Source organism: Tachypleus tridentatus, chromosome 7 (assembly GCF_004210375.1).
Source record: "Tachypleus tridentatus isolate NWPU-2018 chromosome 7, ASM421037v1, whole genome shotgun sequence".
Taxonomy (NCBI): domain Eukaryota; kingdom Metazoa; phylum Arthropoda; class Merostomata; order Xiphosura; family Limulidae; genus Tachypleus; species Tachypleus tridentatus.
Window position 1 is genome coordinate 69,380,012 of NC_134831.1, and position 13,205 is coordinate 69,393,216.

General features: G+C 33.6%; 1 protein-coding gene across 1 annotated transcript in view; it reads left to right on the forward strand.

The window, feature by feature from the left end:
* LOC143255911 (TGF-beta receptor type-1-like) overlaps positions 1-13,205 on the forward strand; it is a 116,953-nt gene that overhangs the window by 41,257 nt on the left and 62,491 nt on the right. The window contains exon 2 of the mRNA XM_076512333.1: positions 12,058-12,172. Within this exon, the coding sequence (XP_076368448.1) occupies positions 12,058-12,172 (115 nt within the window). The remainder of the gene's footprint in view (positions 1-12,057; positions 12,173-13,205) is intronic.

A 13,205-nucleotide genomic window follows, 5' to 3' on the forward strand; every position in this document is an offset into this window, starting at 1 on the left:
CGATTTTCTGTACATCAATAAATAATGCAACACAAGAAGAGAACATTTTAACGATCACAGCAACACGTTTTGCTTGTAGGTAACACGCGCCATTAAAGGAGAACTCGTTCAAGTTGAATACAAGTTTGGCAAGACATTTGTTTTTGAATTTCGCGCAAAGCTACACGAGGGCTATCTGTACTAGCTGTCCCTAATTTAGCAGTGTAAGACTAGAGGGAAGGCAGCTAGCCATCGCCACCCACCGCCAACTGTTGGGCTACTCTTTTAGCAACGAATAGTAGGATTGACCGTCACATTATAACACTCCTATGGCTGAAAGGGCGAGCATGTTTGGCGCGACGGGGGTGCGAACCCGCGACCCTCGGATTACGAGTCGAGCTTCCTAACCACTTCGCCAAGCTGGGCCTTAACAAGACTTAAGTTAAGATAGTACAAGATGGAAGACTTGGTGGTGGTTGCAAGTTCAAATAATGATTAAAAACTTTCCTGCTTTCGTGGTGAGGTATTGATGTGTAGTGTTTTAATATTCTCAGCAAGTATGTGATAGTAACTTTAAAAAACTGAAAGTTGTTGAAAATTTGGGGTGTATGCACGTAGAAAGAGATAACAAGGTGTTTGAGAACATAATCAAGGGAAGACAATTACTTCCTTTGAAGAGTTAGAGGTGAAAATATTGGGCAACAAGGATTTTCTGGTTTGGGGGTTTTAGGAAGAAGGCACGTTTCCAAGGTACAGGGATTACCAACAATAAAATTAGTAGCACCTGGTGGCAAGTTATGCATGTGAATCAAACCAAATGGTAGTTTTAAAATTTAGGTTGAATGATGTAGCCAGATCGGTTGTTGAATGACTAAAATTTAATGTCAGTAAGTTGTTTTTCTGCTAGAGCAAAGTAAATCTCTCTGAACCTTGCCACAGTTCCATTCCTTCTGTGATGTTGTTTAGGAAGTTTTTTTTTGTGTACAATAGGAGTCAGGTTACTGTCTATCATTAAGGTAATAGGTGGTGTAGACATCGAAATTGTTTTCTTGTATCTTTTGGAATCGGTGTTTTCTTCATGAGTAAATGAACTTGTATACTGAAAGTGTAAATTCTGTTGTGGAAGAAGCATCATACTGGAAATCAAATGTTTACCAGCAATGATGTATACAAGGTTGATGAACAATCCATGGAGGCAGGTCATCACTAATGTCAAAATGAGATTAATCATGCAGGGTGTGTTTGTTGGAGTTGATTTTGAAAAATGATCTTTTAGTCTAAATCTATGGTAAGGTTTCTACTTGTTCTCTTGAGTGGTGAATATGTCTATGGAGTTTCTGGTTTGAATGAACTTGAGATATTTTCTAAGAACTGACTTTTCTGTGTCAGTTTGATAAATCAACAGGAATAGTGTCAAATAAATTTAGGATTTTCTTCGATATCATTTTTGAATGAACAAGGATCTTATAGTTTAAAGTCAAGTTTATAACTCTTTCAACTGAAAGTATTAAAAAAAAAGTGAAACTGCATAAATGAGGTATTAAAGTACAAGATTATGTCGAAGATTTTCTTAGATTATATGATTCAGTCTTTATAAACTTAATTAATGGTAGGACCTTTTGTCTGTTCAAAGTGAAAGAAAATATAGTATACCTACTGTTTTAAAGTACTTTTATTTTAGAAATGTTTGATTTGTACATTTAAACAAATTCTGAACTCTGAAAGCTTTATCTCTATTTTTTTTAACACTTTTCTGTTAATTTCATTTAATTTTTGTGTGTAGTATACACACATCATTCTGAAATTATTTGTTGAGCCATAAATGATTTTACTTGTTTGTTCATAATACATTTAACTAATCTTGGAAAACAAGTTTGAATGTGTCTTGAGCTGTTTGACTCTCTAGGTTTAGGGTCAGTTCCAGTCGCAGACATACAAAACCCCCTCTATGGACCTGGATTTTATTAAAGCAACCAGGCATTGGTTATCCTAAGTTAGTAACTGAACAGAGCTGAAAAGATATGGTTTCAGCATATGCCTAAGTGCTATCACACTGGTCTGGTATGTTGATCCTACAAAGCTGGCATCCACAACCATTTTGTCATAATGTATCAAGTAAGGTTCATGCTTTTCCCTTCACAATCATCTGTGTTGCTGACTTGATCTCTGATTTTCTGTGGCCAAACTTAATTTGTCAGTAGATCCATGTGTTGTGTGATCTGACTGGCAATCTGTTGCTCATATAAGAATACAGTTGTGAACTGCTCAACAGACTTCAATTCAATGACAACAAATCAGTGATGTGCAAACACCACGAGCAATTACCAGTATCATGTTGCTTGAATGCCAGCTCCTAAAATATATAGTATGCTATATACCATTATGGCTTAATGAGTGATGGTAAAGGATCTAGAGAAAAGGATTCTATGGAGTACCTACCATATCCAGGTGGGGTGCACACACACCAGTCCGTGCATATAGTCAGGTCTATAGAATTATACACGTTTTTGCATATGTGATTGTGTACACTTTGTTTTTAAAATTGTTTTTTGTTGTAGTAATATTTGTATTCTGAATGTATTTTTTTTCTTTTGTGCTTGTTTAATGTAACACTTTGTTTTGGTTTGTATCACATGTTTGAGTTATATTCAAATTTGTTTTGAAATGTGTATGTTTTGTTTCTATCTCAACCTTGTTTGTAATGTGTACAACTGGCTAGCATACCTATTGTATCTATTATGATTTAGTTTTCATTTCATTTAATTTTGATTTTGTATTGTAATTTTAGTTTAATATATTTGTTTCTTACATTTAGATTGTGAAATTTATTTAAGTGTGAGATGTTTTTTGATTTGACTTTACTCTTGAGTTTTTATTATTACAACATGCAATTAACTTTCTAATTTATTTGTTAAATAATGTTTAAGTTTAATGTTTGGGTCTGGAAGGTCTGAAATAAGGCCAGGGGTAATTGTCTTTATTAGAACAGCTACTAGTTTTACTCTTCCATAACCAGTTTTCAGAATATATCTTGGGTCAGGTATATATTAGTAATTTTTTTTTAATTTTTGTATAAATGTGTTGAATGTTGTTATGATATTTTCCTGTCAAAAGTTATAAATTTAGTAAACCTTATATTTTGGTAAGGGTTCCAATGGCAAGAAGCTTGTATTACATAGGTTCTATCTTTTTGTCTGCTCCTGGGAAGGTGATCCTGTTTTAAGTAAATTTTATTTGTAATAATTTGATGTATGCAGCTTCAAATTTATTAGGTTGAGGAATAATTTGTGAGCGTTTTTAAATAATTTCATTCAACCATTACATGCAAGACTATACAATACTTCAATGCATGAACACATTACACCCAAAACATTTATTATGGTACTTTATTTCATGTAATACCTAGGTATATAGTATGCATTGTTTTAAACGAAATTGCAAGAAATTAAATGCGAAAAGCAGATGGTGTCGAAAATGCTCGATTTTGTCCACTTGACATTCCATTTAATGAGCTGAAAATGAAAGCAAAAATTAAAGACATATGAAAATCAAACACCATCTATTAGAGCAAAAAATTATCTACCAAATGACATGAAATATTTTGTGAAAGCATTTCATTTATGAATATATTTTGTTAACTTGAAAAAACGCTCGCGAATTATTCCTCAACCCAATATATATCACACTTAGCATTCATTATTTAATTTAGAAAGCACTATATTTCTTTGTGTCTGAAAACCTTCTCAGTCCAAACAGCAAGTTTCAAAACAAAAGGTTAAGAATTCTGTAAGGTAATAAAAACTTGTATAAATATAATCACAATAAATAACTAATATATATACATACACAAAATGCATGCTTCAAAATATTTTTATTCTTAAAGTGTAAATGCTAGTATGTTGTTACACTATTTGTAAAGAAAGCAGTTATGTGGATTTTGTTAAAGGTATTTTTATGTATTTTGTAATATTGTTTATATTTTTGTTATAGTATCTAATACATTATTCAGGCCTAAAATCAGGTTGGATTGTGATTCAAAGTACTGTAACATTGATACTGATGTGTACTTTGCACAATAGTCATGCCTTGTTCTTAATTATAAGTAATTTAAAAAGTTAAGATCACTGAAAAAATGTTAAAGATAAGGGAAGGGAGAATGTAGTAGCTAGATACAATAAGTAAACCTCTCTAAAACTTAGAGCATTAATCTGTCATTTTTGTTTCTTCAGAATGTCAGTACAGTTTCTATATTTAGTCACAAGTTCCAGACAAACAGGATATTCTCATCCTTGAATTACTATAATCTTACCTTCAGAGTTTATTTTCTTACGTTATGGTAGAACTTGTTTGTTCTGGTACCTGTCTTGCTTGTAGAGTAGATCTCGGCACGATGTCTGGCATGCTTTGACCACGTGCATGAATGGAGAAGTTGGAAATCTTTATTTTGCTTTTATGTAAGTAAAGCCTGCCTGCTGATGATAATCATTTTGTGAAATTACCTTTGCTCTAATTCCCTGGTCAGTTAGCTGACCTGCAAAGAAATATTGCAATTAAAATTTTGATTTTATGATAATTGAATAGGCTATAATTGTAAAAAAAAAAAAAATTCTATGTGAAAAGATTTTCTTGGTCTCTCTCCTTTTGTTTTTGTTGATTTAGTCAGATTTGTTTAAACTTTGAGTAGCAATCCAGAGTACCCTGTTTTGTAGACTTAATGCTCATCTGTCCATTTAGTTTTGCCACAGTATGAAGTATTGTTACATACTTTGCACAGTAGGTCTAATTCTCAAAGAAAGAAAAAAGTCTGAGGGAGAAATTTTAGAAATGTCTGTCCAAGACACACAGTTGTGTATATAGATGTGAATAGGGTTGAATGGAATTTTATTATTATATAACATTATATAAGTATTTTGCTACTTTATCCACTGAGGTTATATATCTTAACATTAAAAAGCATTAAATATGAAGAAGGGCATACAAAGCTATATTCACTAAAAAAAAAAAAAAACATACCTAGTAGATCTGAATATTTTGCTTTTTCTGTGAGGATTTCTAAATAACTGTCTGTTAGAAAATTTGCACTTAGATAAATACTAGGAGGAACTTGCTTCAGTAAATTGTTGGTATAACCTTGGAAATGCATGATGGAGTCATGAATAGCTACTTGCTTTGGCTGCAGCTGGTTCTGGATTGTGATGAACTATTTCTAACTGGCATTTATCTTTTAGTTCATGCATTACCAGATACATCTTTATCACTGGTTAAGTTCAGGCAGTGCCAGAGACATCTTTATCACTGGTTTACTTCATGTTAAATTCTTGACTTACTAATCTTTTATTATTTGAAGAGGTTATTGATAATGTAGTTGAGGGAATGGATATGGTTTTAGTGCATCTGGATTTTCAGAAAACATTTTACAAGGTGCCCCATAAAAGGCTTGTTAAAAAGTTATTTCCACAAGTGTGGGAGATCGGTTGATTCATTTGATTAAAACAAACAACAAAAAAACTGGCTAGATGGAAGAATGCAGGATACCTCGGAGATTAGTGTTATGACCTTTACTCTTTCTGATTTACATTAGTGACATAGATGAAATAATGGTTGATATATTATTTAACTTTGCTAAAGACATTAAGGTTTTGGGTGTTGCTGCTTGTAAAGAGGACTCTTCTGTTTTACAAAAAAACATTTGTATTATATGGTGAATTAGAAAAATAGAGAAAATCTCTTTTCAACTATTATAAGTGCATGTGGGATATTGCAGTTTGGATTATGAATACCATTTTGATGAGAATAAGATCAACATTGCTCTGGAAGAGAAAGGCCTGTGTGTTCTGTTTAGTCAGTTTTTATGCCATCCAAACAGTGTGCTGTTGCTAATTGCAGGGAAAATTGGATTTTCAGTTGTATCTAGAGAAATATTTAATACCAGTCTAAAGAGGTTATAATGTCATTGTATAGGGTATTCCTAGGCCACATCTGGAGTACTGTGTTCAGTCTTGGGTTCCTTACTTTAAAAAAGAACATTGAATTATTGGATAGGGTTCAGAGTAGGGCTGCTAAGATACCTGGTGTGGAAAGCTTGTCATATGAGGATAGGTTAAGATCTCTGATCTTTTCTCTTGAAAAAGTAGAATTGGAATGGATCTGATTGAAGTGTTTAAGATTGTCAATGGCAGTGATAATCTATATATATATATATATATATATAATTATAACTGACAAACGACTTTTGTACTGTGATTCCATGTAATGGGCATATGAAATAAACAAATTAACATGTGTTTATGATGAGAAATAGCACAGTGAAGAAAAATTTCCCCAAACTATTTTCAAAGTTGGTAAATGTATGATTCACTTTGTTTTTACCAATATTTAAATTATATAACTGATTAGTTGTTAAGCACCATGGTGCTGACTGGTGACTTTACCTTTACATCATATCACCCCAAGTAACACCATTGTCTAACCAGTGATTGAGACAGTTGTCTCTTGTGGCTCAATTTTGCATACATGTATCTTTTGTGTGTGTGTGTTCTGATTAGTTTCAAAAGCAAATGTGTTTTCAAACTCTGCTTCTGACAGACTCATGCTTGAAACATCAACCACAGGAAGTACAAAAAGATAATCTTGTTGCTTAAAATGTTTATTTTTCACCACAGATTCATTATTGATCCTTCAAACAACCTACTTTTTTTTTAAATTTTGACTTGCATTTTATTTTTGTCAACAATTATGCTTTCACAACATAGCTGGAGAATTAAATGGGTATTCCATTCAAAGACATACTGGTTAAGTTGCTGAATATATATTTCCGTGCGATTGGACTGTCATAATTTTTTAGTTTGTTAAAACAAAAAGGTAAAAGGAATAAAGAGTGAAACTAACTAGAACTTCAATCAGTGGCTGAGCTAACTGTCCAGGTCTGGCATAGCTTGATGGTGGTCAGGGTTCTGAACTTGTGATATGCAAGTCACAGCTTCAAATTCTGTAATAGAATATGTTCACTTTTTCATTACAAGGAGTGTTATGATGTGTCTATCAATCCCACTCTTTGTTGATAAAAAAAAAAAGAGCAGCCAATCAGCTGGTGGTGGGTGGTGTTGAACATCTGCCTTTCTTTTTGTCTGTTATTTCACTTAAGGTCAGATAGCACAGACAGCCCTGCAGTAGCTTTGCACGAAATTCAACAAACAAACGAATCAAAACATTATTGATACTCTAAGAGTTTCTTCTTCTTGGCCCAAAGTTGGCAGGTTTTATACTTTTTTTAGCTGAGTGATGTTTTAACTTTTCTAAATTAAAAATGCATTCAAACCCTGGCCTGGCATGGCCAGGTAGTTAGGCACTCGATTCTTAATCTGAGGGTTATGGGCTCAAATCCCCATCACACTAAACATGCTTGCCATTCCAGCTGTGGAGGCATTATAATGTGACGGTTAATCCCACTATTCTTTGCTAAAAGATAGCCCAAGATTTGATGGTGGGTGGTGATGACTAGCTGCCTCCCCTCTAGTCTGACACTGCTAAATTAGAAACGGCTAGCGCAGAAATTCAAAACAAACCAAATAAAACTTTCAAACACCCTCAGCATACAAAATAGTGACTGCAGCGGCTCAGTGACAAGTCCTGAATGCTTATAACATTAAAAACCAAATTTTAGTACCCATGGTGAACACAGCATTGATAACCCATTGTGTAGCTACGTCCTTCCTATCAACAAACAAAGAATAATTACGTATCCTGTTCTTGAGAAACAAATCTTAAAAAATGTTGATTTAAATCATAGTATTTTGGTCATAAACCTGAGAGATACGTAATTACTCATGTTTTTGTTTGTAGCATGTAGCAGTACCTCTGCTTTCGCTCTTTCTCCTTTTAAGTTAAAGCGTACTGAAGAAATAAAAATTGATGTCTAAACAGTGTTTATAAATTTTCCGTTTACACAGCATAATTTGGTAGAAAGTGACGGACACGTTAATTGTTCGTACCTTCAGAATGTCAAAGGTTTGTTGAAAAAGAAACTTCAAGAAACTTGTAAATTTATACGCTAAAAATCAGGTTTAGATACCCATGGCAGGCAGAGCACAGATAGCCCAATGTATAGTTTTGAACTTGAACACAAACTGTTTTAAAGATAATTAAGTAAAACAAAATGTCAAAGTTTGCACCACCCCACATGCTCTTACTTATTCAGGGTGAAGCAGTTGGAAGTAAAAGCTAAAAATCGTACGTTTGTAATTCACACGACAATAACTATCCTCGGTATCATAGAAATATGGGCAGACGATGAAAACACTGAATTTTCTGTACATGTTACAAAATGGTCCAACTACCAATGTTTCATCTGTACCCGAGATATAACAATATCAAAGTTCAGTGATCCAAGGGTGGCTTTTCCCTTGATACATTATTCAAAATTATGGACATCTTACACGAAATCCAGCAAATCAAATAAACTTGTTAATCGTACTTTTAAAGATTGACACAACTTCTCGTAAGTTTTCAATCGAACACGCGTGGTAATTAACCGTCTAGTAGTAAGTAGTAGCGGATTAGATAAGGTAACAAGATACATAATAATTGCAGAAATATACTTGTTAAAATTTGCGAACAATCAGATATGTGAGCTTCTCCGTCGCCAACATAGTAAAGCCATTTTTATATGGCCACCAAGACTTCGAGCACACATGTATTCAGACTATGTACATATACAAATTCTAATTTTTCTAACTTTTTTATGAAGTTGTCTGTATGAAATTATGTCAGAATGTACTCTTAGATATGTTGAAAAATCTATCGAACATCGTAAAGTTGTAACAAACTACACTCTCTGAACGGCTGGCATGGATATTAACACTTTTACTAATAAAGCAGAGAACAATGTTTTAATATGAAGATGACCTAAGAAGGTCGAAACGTTGTTCTCTGCTTTATTAGTAAAAGTGTCACTACCCATACCAGCCGTTGTGAGATACATTTTTATTTCAAGTGGGTTTCTCGTCATCAAGAAAATGCACTCTGAAACCCTGTACATAACAAGCCCACACAGAGATATCACCCCGTAATCTTGAATGACATTAATCATTCAATCATTGTGCAACTTGGAAACACGAAGTAAACCGAACTTTTTAATGCGTAGATCGGCGTAACTGGTGTCAAAACGTTAAGTGCAAGTAAACGCGGGCAAATGAAAATCATTTGCCAACGTTCTCGCTTTAAACTGGAGTAAGTGCATAATTTGTTTTTAAATTTCAACGAAGAAGCTTCTGCGCCCAGCTAATTGTAGCCAGCTAAATGTTAGAAAAAGATAAAAGATAACTGCGGAATTGAAGAAATGCTTATTGGAATGGACATTACATTTGCTTAATGGAAATGTTGGTGTTGAGGGTGTTTATCGAATATAAAGTAAGTTTAGTGGGGTTAGATATTCAACAGAAAGACGAGACATTACAGTAAAGTTCCAACTGCTGTTTTCAGAAATCAACATCCCGTTATACCAGATGGTCAAGAACGTCTTATTAGAACTAACTGCAAGACAGTAAAGATGGCATTACAGGAAGAGAAAGTAACTTTATGTTCAATAACCAAAACTTACCTACAAATAAATGGCCTAAATATGGGGAATCCTGTATCATCAGTTCTAGCCAACATTTTTATGACGCAGATTGAATCTCAAGCGATCAATTCAGCCTTACACCCACCACTATAGTGGTACAGGTATGTTGATGATACAATGGCTGAATTCACATCTACAGAACACACACTTAGGTTTTCAATCACGTTAACTCCATACACCCCAATACTAAGTTTACCTGAGAAAAATTGAAACTATATTTAAAGAAAAAAAAACCTTCACACGTTTCTGGACACTGCAAATCAAATAAACACAACATAACCACAGAAAACTCCCAGATGCTAAGTAGGGAAACAAATATAAACAAACGCAAAATCAAAAAGCCCTACTTATACAACAACTCAAACCAAAATTAAACCAATGTAAAGGAACACCTTTATACCTATACTATTTAATAACCTAATATATAAGTAACTGCAACGCCACTTACAATCCGGTACCCGTTTATAATCTTGCCCCTCATACATGTGTCCGGCAACGTTCAGTTGCAAACTCTCTTTGTTACTCTGAAGATGACTTAGGAAAGGTCGAAACATTGTTCTCTTCTTATCGATAAGTGTTAATACCCATACCAGCTGTCCTGAGATACAAATCATTAATTTTGTTCAGCGAAAACTGTGAAATAGTCATTGTTAATATTCAAACATCTTAAAGGTAGTTTAGAACGGGTGATTTCAATGGCCGCCATTTTGTTTATTCAGGATCCCTACTATTAAGTATTACAGTACTAAATGATATAGACTGCATTCTGTGTTTTTATTTATAAAAACTTTATCCTTTTGTTCTGTTTTAGTATCTATCTATTATTGCTTCCCAAGTACTTTTAACTTTACATAAACCGTTTAAAACTTAAATTAAACAATTTACTGTCATTATTAGACCGAGCGTGATCGCGATCCCGTTACAAGAAAATAACGCGTAAAGCGTTATGGGGCTGAAGTTGCATTATAAGGGTGACTGTCAAATCCCACTATACAGTGATATAAGGGTGGGTTTTCCCCTGGTATGTTATTTCAAAATTATGGATAACTAGCACGATATTCAGCAGATCAAATAAACTCGTTATGCACAGTTTCATAGGCTGACACAATTGCTCTTAAGATTTTTAATCGAATGTTTCCTTTCACCACTGAACATCCAAACGAAAACATACAATAATTAACCATCTCGTTATAAACGAGATTATAATAAATATTAAGAACACGGTAGTTCCAAAAAAACAACACATCACTATTCTTATTATATAATACTTAGAATAAAATGCCTGCTGCGAGGTTCAAAATCTTTCTTGTGATTCAAAGAGACCCCAGTGTACTTATCAAGTTCCTTTATCATTTCCTTTTAAGTGATACTATGAACACAGTTTCCAAAATGGCGCTCAGTGGATTTTGATGACCCAAGGAACAAAAATTCCGATTCCAGATTCGAGTGAACCAAACCTACTCTCAGTACCCATCATGTAGGAGGAATTCGTGGAAAAACACACAATGTGAATTAATGTACTCTTGTGTTATATTAATATTATCGCACCTATACTTTTATGTTAAATGTGTTATGCTTCCCAGATAATTTTAACAAAACCCTTTCAGCTCTCTAATTGAAACTTATTCTGTATATTTAGTTTTATTCTTAGATGTAGCTTCTCTTAAAATAAAAACTGATGGCCCCTTCTCTATACTTAAAATACTTTATAACTAAACAAATACATTGTAATCGTCATTCGTCGTAAGAGAACAGCTGAAGAAAGAAGATGAAATAACGAATAACCTGAACATAAGGGTACCCAATTCTTGCTACACACACGAAGCGCTAATTAAAGTGAGAGGTATGGGGGGACTCAATTAGCCCGGACTTCAAGTCTAGATAACTTATTTCGCAATTCGTTGTTATGCACAGAAAAGGATAGAAAGTAAATAAATAAAAAGTATTCAAATTATGTTTCACTTTTGTTTTGGGCTAATCGTTGTTTGTTTATTAATTAATAGCCAGGAACCTCAAAAGATAGAAGTAGCCCGGGCCTCTCTGAACCTCTGAATGAACCTGATAACATGTATATATAATTAATTAAGAAAGTACACACCAACACACATGTATTTTTTTCTTAAATCCATAGTATTTTGATGGAACAAATTAAAACGGAAGTAACTCTTTCTGTAATATTTGGAATATATATCGTTTCTCTGTTGTTCCAGTTCATAAATGGAATATCATTTCAGGATTCAGATAAGTAAATCTGAAGCATTGTCTGGTGTTAACCAAATAAATATTGAATTTTGTTTTAATATACTGATTGTAGTTTTCCTCAAATACATTTTGTCGCTGGACTTGTATATATGATTTCGTAAAGATAAATGAACTCAAGAACTGGTTGAATGAGGTACTCATTCCCCTATGTTTACGTGTGTGTTCTTTAATATTAAACTGTTTCTTGTACGTTTCAGCTTTGAAGTGCCATTGTAACACCTGCGGAAAAGACACAAACAACACGTGTGAAACGGATGGCGTCTGTTTTGCATCAGTCACTCTTTCTGAAAGAGGCACCGAGTTTGAATACAGGTGAACAAAGTTTTCTATTCTGTTATTCGTTAGCCATGTATCTGTTAGAAATTGTCACAAGAGAACCTATAATAATCTGTATTTTGTTGTAACCACTAACTTGTGAATGATATGGTGACATGTTTTGTTGCAGTATTGTAATGTGTGTCTTCTACTTTGTTATAAGAGTATACACAAGGATATTACTAAGCATTATTTGTCTTTGAATTTAAGACACGACCTTTCTATTATGCGTTATAAATGGATCCAAGTTGAATGTATGAAATATTTTTACTCGTGTGGTTTTGTTTTTATTTCGAGCTGGTAATAGATCAGGAAATGTATAAATTTATTTTTTACTGTATTTAATAGTTGTTTTTCAACTATAGCTAACACACGGAACGGTTTTGTGGTTATGTTGTATTTCTTGTTACAATATAGATTTTCCACTCCGCTGTTATATAAAAACGTGTGTTGGAACAGCTGATACAATTGCATTTTTTATTATTTTTGAGCACTGTTGTGTTATGATTGTTACAAAACACAATGTGCAACCACTTTCATATTGGCCTGAATACTTGTTTTTTCGATAAGGTTTTGGCATTTACGGTCCAAAAGGGGATTTGAGAAACAGGACCGTGGTGGAAGTTCAAAAGCATATCTTTGTTTATAAAACTTATCTTCCGAAATTTGCCATTAGCTGAGTATACATTTAAGTTGAATACATAGTTACTGTGACGCATCTTTCAATGTTATCTAGCAGTAAGGGCAATTTATCAGCAGCTATTTCACAAGTGTTTAGTTTTTCAACAGTCATTAGTCATGTGGCTGTGAGGTCAAAACTAATATCGCATTATCTGTAATTTCTCCTTTATCCCCATCTTCTTGCAAAATACATTTGTTCGTTATATAATATACATGATTATTCGTTCATATAAGAGTTTGTATCTTTCGAATGTCGCGCAAAGCTACACTAGTGCTATCTGTACTAGTCGCCCCTAAATTAGCAGTGTTAAGACTAGAGGGAAGGCAGCTAGTCATCACCACCCACTTC